At 32.6% G+C, this 9,795-nt stretch overlaps 1 protein-coding gene across 1 annotated transcript; it reads left to right on the top strand.

Annotated features, from left to right (window-relative positions):
* The first annotated feature begins 3,144 nt into the window (after positions 1 to 3,144).
* On the top strand, positions 3,145 to 9,059 carry LOC111999493 (probable glutathione S-transferase parC). The gene is made up of 3 exons (XM_024031619.2): positions 3,145 to 3,201; positions 3,405 to 3,880; positions 8,475 to 9,059. The coding sequence occupies exons 2-3, from the start codon at positions 3,566 to 3,568 to the stop codon at positions 8,817 to 8,819; spliced, it is 660 nt and encodes a 219-aa protein (XP_023887387.1). The 5' UTR covers positions 3,145 to 3,201; positions 3,405 to 3,565; the 3' UTR covers positions 8,820 to 9,059.
* Positions 9,060 to 9,795: the final 736 nt, after the last annotated feature.

The raw sequence follows: 9,795 nt of genomic DNA on the forward strand, positions 1-9,795 counted from the left end.
GATAGACATTTTTTTCAGCTTAACTTCACAATGCTCTTCTTGCGCAGTAAAGCATCATACAGTTTCTCTTGGAGAGAGCAAGTTGAGGTGAGAAACACCATCTCTTTGTTGGTTGCATCTTTGGAGGAACCATTTCTCTTGTTTCGGCTGCTTAACTCCTTAGTGGAGTCGCTAAAGTGTCAAGGTCATTTTGCTACAAGGGCCAAAAATGCAAAATTAGCCCAGATCTACCCTTGGGTTCTTTAGAAGTGATTATTTGTGGAGAATCAAGCTCAAAATTCCAAATGTATAATGAACAAAAGGCTAATGGTGTTTTAACAAGAGAGAAATTAAAATGCCATAACTGAAATACAAGAAAATGCAAAAAAAAGTACACAAGTCCGAAACTTTGACCCACAGACAACGAGAAGAGGAAATTGAGAGAGCTTGCGAGAAAGAGAGGGAAGGTTCCATTGTACCCATATTTCCACTCCTAAGCTTCAAAATTGTGAGAATGTTAGCTGGCTGAATAGACTTTTGGTCTTAAGTTTCACCTCTATGTGGGAAAATGTAGTTGGTTCATTTTAAATTAGATTAGGGCCTTTTGTATTGAGTTTGAGGTGCTCTAAGTGACTAGTTTTTGGTCAATAGAAGAGGCTTTGAACCCCAAGGTCTCAATCAAAGATGTTAAGGTTAGATTTAATTTAATTGGATAAGAGAGTTGGTTTGCTTTCTGCATAATTTGGGAAATGGATTGGCCTAAATTCATGGGCTGATGTTTCTTAGACAGGGCAGGCCCTTCAAGTTTGCATTTGGTTGTTGCAGTAGACAAGGCTAGCCATTTAGGGTCAGCTCTATGTTTTAGGCCAAAAAATGGTAAAGCAAAAAAGTTAAGCCAAAATCAACTAGAGCATAAAGGATCTTTTAAGGTGGAAATTTTGGGTACAAGACCTCTTCTATGAGCCAAAGGTGCTACCAATGTCCCTTATCCACTTGGTAACACACATGGGCTGGGTTCAAGCAAAAGGTTCAAAAGGAACCAACCCATACTCTTCAAATGGCACTCCTTCAACTTTCCCAAATATGTAGCAAGGGCTTAGGCCATGCTTAAAAGAATAAAATAATATAATACATGAATTGGGCCCATAAGGAAATTGGGCTTTGTTGATCGTGCTTATAGAAAATGTATAGCGAAAATGAGTATCAACAATATCAAATCCCAAAGGTAACAAAACCAATCTAATTTCATTAAAATTCTTTTATATGCATGTGAGCTTTAGGAAAGTGGTGATATTGATGTCAACCATATACAATTGAGTGATGATTTGGTATATCTATCCACTAAATTATTATCAATTGCAATATTTAAAAGGATAGTATACAACGTTAGCATGCATTGACTTAAAGAAAATCTACATACTCATGAGGGGAGTAAGTGTTTCTTAAGGATATGAGCTAATTTTACTAGTTTTCCTTTGCTAAGGTTTAATTTTTATAAAGTTTTTATTTATAAGGTTTTAAAGAGACAATCCTAAAGCACTCAAAGGTACATTAGAATATTGTATTTTTTTTTTTCTCCTTCACCCATAATTTTATCGCACTGAACTTTTCTTCTGCAAGATTTTAAAAAGACATATTCTTAATAAGTGGTCCTCAAGAGGCATATTTTTAATAAGAAGTCCATAAGGGGAGTGTCATAATAGGTAGAGCTAAAGGCTCTTAAGAGTGATCACACTATGCTTGATACAAAAAGTTGTCAATTTTACACATTTATTTCAAAAACACGTCACATCAGTCCATCTAAAACACAGTAGATTTACATTTTTGCTACAGTAACCGTGTAAATATACACAATTACTGTAGTATCCTAATATTTAATTAATTTCCTATTGTTTGATCTCTCTCTTTCTTTCTTCTTCCTTTCTTCTTCTTTTCAGCGTCTCTCTCAAATAAACTCAATCACCACCACCACCACCACAAGTCACAACTCAAGTCATCCATCACAAAACCTAATTGAAGTTGCCACTAGAACACCGGAATGAGCAACTCCGTCAAGTTGTCCTCTATTGAAGTTGCCGCTTCCTCTCTAGATTTTCAAACTATAAGAAAGCATGAGGTCAATGTGAAATTTCTCCAAAGAAGCTTCAAGATTATCTTTGGATAGCAATGCTGTGATTTTTTTTTTTTTTTTTTTTTTTGGTGGATCTATGATGTTTGGTTGGTGAAAAAGTGTGGGAAATTGAAATAGAGTTTATTTACTTTTTTTGTGATTATTTGCTAATTGTTTGGTTGGTGAGAAAGTGTTGTTAATTTGGTTGGCAAGAAAGGAAGAAAGTGAAGTAATTTTTTTTTTTTTTTTGGATATTTAGTAGATTTTTTATTAATAAATAAAATTTGTTTAGTTATTTCATATGGATATTTGTATAAATTCATTAGTTACATTTTTGGAACGTGATGGAATGTAATTAATGAACCAAAAATGGTAATGTTACATTACAATAATGTGATTCAATGAATCTAAGATTACATTAATCTAACATTACAATACAATGTCACTTCATGCTAACCAAATGCCGTCTTAAAGATTCTATATATTATCTCAATTATCTTACTTCAATCGATATCCCTATTCTTCTAAAAAAAAAAATGTTAATCCTATAATTTTATAATAAATAGAAAATTTTAATTTAACTTAGATCACATGAGATAACTAATATTATGTGGTACCATATTGTCATGTCACCATACTATATATTCTGATGTAACTTTCTATGTCACCAAAAATTATAGGTTAGGTGTGGGTTCTTAATTAGTTCATTTAGTCACATCCGAATCCTTTATTCTTACCGCCCAAGTTTAGTGGGTAAAGTGTAACTATGAACACGTTTAGTTGGAAGACATTAACTCATGTTGCTCTTTGCCTTCTTTTTTTTTATTCATTAAAAAAAAAGTTAATTCATTTAATAAAATATTTTATTGTTAAATAAAAAAATTTATAGTTCAAACTCTACTTGAACCAAAAATCAATTGATATATTAGTAAGATGATAAAGAGTAATTATCTTTTTTTGATGAACGATTAAGAGTAATTTTCATTTAAAATATATTATACACTCGAAATCCTATTTTATATATAATCTTAAAGAAACGGTCTCTTTAACTACAAAAGACGCGCAGCTGGGTTGCATTTTGGAGCTGCGTTTTTAAAAAACGCAGCTTCAAGGTACTGTTTAAGCTGCATTTTTTAAATGCAGCTATAGCCCTCTTTTTTTGTAGTGTTTGTCTTTTATCATCTTATGAATTATGATCTTATCAACGCTAGTCTCAAATAGGACAAAATAAAAGTCTTGTACTTTCTTTCTTTTTTCCTTTTTAAACATATTTTTCCCTTTATTTAGGTGATTTTCAATAATTAATATATTGCAGGTGTTGGGGAAGGCTCTTCTGACTACCTACAACGAAACACCACTTCTATATATATATATACACACACACACACACATAATCACAGGAATCACACCAGTTGATTCATTATTCAACTTATCTTTTACCCCCGGCCCCTTAGCTTGCTTTCTGTCTTTCCGACAATGGCGCACGAGGTAGTTCTACTGGATTTCTGGCCAAGCATGTTTGGAATGAGGGTGAGGGTTGCGCTGGCTGAGAAGGGTATCAAGTATGAGTACAAGGAGGAGGACTTGAGGAACAAGAGCCCTCTGCTTCTGAAGATGAACCCCATTCACAAGAAGATCCCAGTTCTCATCCACAACGGCAAACCAGTATGTGAGTCTCTGGTCATCGTTCAGTACATTGACGAGGTGTGGAAAGACAAGAATCCATTTTTGCCCACTGATCCTTACCACAAAGCTCGTTCCAGATTCTGGGCTGATTTTATTGAGCAGAAGGTCCGTTTTCCTTACCTATAGTGTGTAGGCTACATGCAATTACCTACTATTACCTAAAATATTCATGATAATGCTCTAATGATAAGTTTATTTATTAGAATTACCTACTATTGCCTAAAATATTCATGTTAATGCTCTAATGATAAGTTTATTTATACTATTGCCTAAAATATTCATGTTAATGCTCTAATGACAAGTTTATTTATTAGAATTACCTACTATTGCCTAAAATATTCATGTTAATGCTCTAATGATAAGTTTATTTATTAGAATTGAATAGTTTATGGGTCTTGTGATTTCAGAAGACATGTGAAAGTTTTTTTTTTTTTTTTGGGGGATAAGAAGACGTGTGAAAGTTTCCATAGGAATTGATGAGTCAAACATATTTTTTTACCAAACTTTATCATCTTTTTTATTTATTTATTCGAAACTGTATCATCTTTATTAGTACTATATTGATGCCATTTAGCCAACAATAGTATATAAACTAAAATATTTTAATAATATCAGTAAAGTTAAATAATAGGATAAATATCAGAAAATTACATGAAATTTGAGCTAATACCAATTAGTTTCAAAATTTCTCAAAATTAAACAATTTAGTACTTAAAAGACAATTTTGTCCCTAAGTACCTAACCGCTGTTAGTTTTTGTTCTCTCCCTTCTATTTGACCCCTCTTTTCCCTTTTTCTCTCTCTCACCTAGCTGATCCCCATCTCTTCTCTCTCATCCCTTTCTCTCTCATTGAACTCTAGTCATCAGTGAAACCCATAATCCTCTCTCCCTCTAATTTTCCTTTGGTTGTTAGGTTTAGATGATTTGGGTGTGGGTTTGAAAATTTGGATTTTGGGTATGCTATTTGTAGATCTATGGATTTGCTATTTTGATTTGGGTTCTGGGGTTTGGTTGAATGGATGTCTTCAAATCTAGTGCATGTAGTTTTGATTTAAATTTTGGTGGGTGACCTTCCAGATTTGTGGTGGCTCTGTGACTTAGGTTGGAGGTGGTGGCAACCGTGGGTTGTTGCTGCACTAGGTCAGAGGTGGTGGCAGTCGTGGGTTGTGATGGAAATAAAGATAAATGCAGCGAAAAATATGTTTTAAACGGATCTACTTCATTCGATATTGATAACACGGACTAAGTAAATTTCAGAATTTGAGAACAAAAGATCATACCTTGAAGCGGTGAATTTCAAGACAAAGATTGAAACACTTGGGACTACTTTTAATCTTCACTCCAATTCCACTAATACCCAAGATGTGTGGTCTCTCAATTGGTAACAAAGGGATGACTAGTGAGTGACAAAAACTCACATGCACACCATTTCACAATGATGTTTCTTGCTTATGAAAATCTGAACGTTTTTCCCTTTGTATCTAACCAATTTATCTAATTGGGCTGACCTTTTGGGCCTTACCAATTGGGCTTAAGTGTGTGACTTGGAGTGAGACCAAAAGGGACCAATAAGACACTAGCTCCAATGGGTCTTGGGCTTTTCTGTCAACTCTTGACAAGTCCAAAGTTACCATTAACTATATTTAATACCACTATATAAATATAGTTGCACTCTAGGTCTTATCTATAAATTATATCCCAAGACTTTATTATACATGCAACTCCTTCATAAAATATTCGTAGTAGTACAAAGTCATTAATGTAGACTGCCACTTTGTAAATTACTACATCTTGATCTTTGAGTACTCGGTTTAATCCTTTAAGTTATTCATCATATATTTATGAAAACTAATTTCATAAATATATACTTTAGTAACTACTTACTAAAGTGGTTAGGCCTAACTCTCTGAATAACAAACCCATTAAACTTATCTCAATAGAATATTTTATATCTCCGTTAAGAGACTATGAATTTCATCTTGAGAATATATGTTCCATCAACACTAAATGTGACTGCCCAATATACTGAGGTTTTGGCCGTTACTTTAGGTCTCACTCCTAATATATCAAAGCAACCTACACCTTATGATCAGGTCCGTTATTCTCTCAGGATTAAGAGTTCATGCAAATGTAAGTCGAGAGATTTATTATTCATTTGACAGTCTTTAGGAGAATAATAAATCTCACAGCAGTCCAGTTCAATATGTCTTAACTCTTAAAACATATTAACACATCAACCAGAAGTCACCACTTCCATGATCAAGACAAATCATCATGATTGATATGTTATAGTCTTCACAGATGAAATGCCCAATTTCATCACCAACTACGAACTATAATTCTAAGTTTACAAAGAACTTGTGATTTATATCTTCTGTGACTCTTCACATAAATCACATACTATGCATCTCATGGACTATGTGATAATGTCCGAATATTCATGTTACAAATATGTCTTAACTCTTAAAACATATTAACACATCAACCAGAAGTCACCACTTCCATGATCAAGACAAATCATCATGATTGATATGTTATAGTCTTCACAGATGAAATGCCCAATTTCATCACCAACTACGAACTATAATTCTAAGTTTACAAAGAACTTGTGATTTATATCTTCTGTGACTCTTCACATAAATCACATACTATGCATCTCATGGACTATGTGATAATGTCCGAATATTCATGTTACCATTATTTCAGATAATAATAAAACAAATTTATTAAACATAATATTAAGTCATACATAATGTCAAACTTAATATCATACATAGCATCATACAATAGGATTTAAGGGCACTAATCCTAACAGGTTGTTACTGCACTGGGTCAGAGGTGGTGCCAGCTGTGGTTGGTTGCTGCACAATTTTTTTTTTCTTTTTTTTTCGTTGCACTGGGCTAGAGTTGGGGGCAGCCATGGATTGTAGCTGATGTTACTGTTTTTAGGTGGTAGAAAATAGGGAAGAGAGAATGAGAGTTGATGCTAAACTATCCTTTGGTAGTGATGGTTGTTCAATGGAGTTGCTAATGCTGGTGAAGACTTATGGGTTTTGCAGGTGACTAGGTTTGTTGAGAGAAAGGGACGACAGAGAAGAGGGTTAGAAGAGATAATGGTGTTTAGCTATTTAGGGACAAAGATGTCTTTTAGGGACTAGGATAATTAGTTCTAAGAAGGTTTGGATCTAGTGGGAATTAGCCCAAACTTCAGGTATCTAGAATTTACCATAAATAATAAAAAGAAAGTAATTTATTGAAAGTATTGTAAATAAATGTAAAAGTTAACTAAAATAGTATAATGAAACATAGGAATATTACTAAAAATAAGTTGAACAGTAAAATAAGTTAACAAAAATAATTTGTCAATCGGACACAAAAATAAGCGTCTGCGTTTGGGCGATTTTTTTTTTTTTTTAGAAGAGCCTTTCACATGAGATTTTGTTTGTCCATGGGTCTCGTGCACTGTGCACAGGACCCACTACCTTTTTGACCAGCAAAATTTTTATTGAAATGTGTTTGTCAATGGGTTCCGTGCACTGTTTATGGGACCCACAAACCTCTTTTTTTAACAAAAATTTTATTAAAAATTATTTTATTACACTTAAAAATTATTCTACTACACTCTTCATACATTTAAAAATTATTTTATTACAGTGTTTTCAGTTTTTAATTTTCAGCAAAATAAGCGATATCCAAACACACCCTTAATCTCTTATATTTAGTAAAAAAAGTTTGTTAAAAATCTTGTAACTCAATAATACAGTATTGTTTAGCTAATTCCTTTTATGTGAATTTGAATTCAAATTTCCCTCCACTACTATTTTTTTCTTAAAAATATTCTTGAAATAGACTATACTAATGATTTTAATATATTTTTATTGAGTCAAATGGCAAAATTATGTCGTACAATTGTAATACATTGAGCCAAATATATAGTACAAAATACGAGTATGATCCAAATTTATTATTAAAAAGCAAATATTTGGATAAATTATTAAACAATATACAATAAATATTGAAACTTCTTTGAATTCCTTAAAAAAATTTTAATTGGAGTTTTATTTTTTAAACTATAGCAATATTGTTTAATTTAGAGCAGCTAATATTGTTATTTTACTATACTTTTGTTACACCACATGACATAAGCCGAAAAAGCAAAAGAAAAAAATTTAAAAAAATTGGAGAGGATGTCCACTTGATATAACCACAACATATATCAGATAATTTTTATAATAGGGTTTTAACATTAAATTTTTTTAATGATTTGAGTCCATCTTTCATTAGCAAACAAGAAAAAATATATATAAAGGGAAGATAAAAAAACTTCAAAGTTGAAACCTATTCTAACAACCGAGATTAACTAATATTCTATGGATAATATTTTCCTACAAACCAATTTAGAAGAATCTCATCTAACTCATTATGTAGTGATTTATATGACTAACATGTATTATTTAAATAAGTCACATAACTTATTAAAAAAATTAGGCAACGAAAAATACATGTCAACAATCTTTTCAACCTATACATAGCAAATTTTAGGAAAATTCCTCCAAATTGGTTTAATTTAGAGGTTTACTTTTTCCATATTGGGCATTCTTGTTCTACTATGAGCTCTCTAGGTAAGACAATACAAATCATTCATATTCTACATCCCTGTTTTACGAAAGTGCTAATACAATGTGAGTGCAAGATGCAGGTGTATGACACTGCAAGGAAGATATGGGCCACTAAAGGAGAGGAGCAAGAGGTAGCGAAGAAGGAATTCATTGAAACATTCAAGATATTAGAGGGAGAGCTTGGTGAAAGGCCTTTCTTTGGTGGTGAAACATTTGGCTTTGTTGACATTGCTCTAATCACTTTCTACAGCTGGTTTTATACCTATGAGACCTTCGGCAATTTCAGCATAGAGGCTGAGTGCCCCAAGATTATTGCATGGGCTAAAAGGTGCATGCAGAAGGAGAGTGTTGCGAATTCTCTTCCTGACCAAAAGAAGATTTATGAGTTTACTGTTTGGATGAAGAAATATTTTGGCATGGACTAGAATAGGTTTGGCTAAGTGTAATAATGGTAGCAATATTAGCATGGTTTGGGAATTGTGTTGGTTTACAGTTTCCAGTATTTGAATTTGGGCTTGTGTCATCAATGTACGTGAACAGCTTGTTAGAGACACTTTGGTGTGACTACTATGAACTTCAGATTAAAATGACATGCATTGTATCACATTTATGGTAATAAAATAAGACAAGACACTTTGATGTGTCAATGTTGGAATTTTCTAGATCATAGGCCATGTCAAAGAAATGATATTTGGTAGTGTAGACACTCAATTTTACACCCATGATTTAATCAAGGAAGATGACTAAAGTGACTATTTGTGTACCCAAATTTCATGATTGCATTACATGTATTAATTCATTCATTGCATATTATAAAAATGATCTTAAGATTCTAACGTTTGAGAAGGTATGCCCATTTTCCAAATCGGATTGTCAGATCAAAAGATATCGCATGATCAAGTTTGCACGGTTAGCATGCATCATGTTTAGGTAGAATCAACTACGCATGATCAATTTAAATTAATTCTGATTGGCTAAACAATTAAAATTAATTAAATAATTTTGTGATTGGTTGTTAGTTAGTGTCAAAAATAGGTTTGCTTGCATGGGAATAAATGGGATAATTGGATAACAATAATATTGTAAATAATCAAGACTTTTAGAGTATTTATCTACAAGATAAATGTTGCTAAAAAGACCTGAATTATCTAAAAAATAGTTTAATTTTTAGAATATGGATTAAAAACTCGTCTAAGTACAAGTCCTACCTTAAAAAAAAAAAAAAAAAAAACCTCAAAAAAGGAGTCTAAAATGGACTAGAACTCAAAAGCGGGTCTGGCACCCAAAACTTTTGGAGTGCCGAACGGCACAAATTTGAGCCCCTGCCCGAAGGCACTTGGATTGAGATAAAACTCATCCTTTTCGATTTTTTAGAGATAAGGACACGTCCTAGTTTGTATT

The sequence above is a fragment of the Quercus suber genome, unplaced genomic scaffold (assembly GCF_002906115.3).
Source record: "Quercus suber isolate HL8 unplaced genomic scaffold, Cork oak 2.0 scaffold_10, whole genome shotgun sequence".
Taxonomy (NCBI): domain Eukaryota; kingdom Viridiplantae; phylum Streptophyta; class Magnoliopsida; order Fagales; family Fagaceae; genus Quercus; species Quercus suber.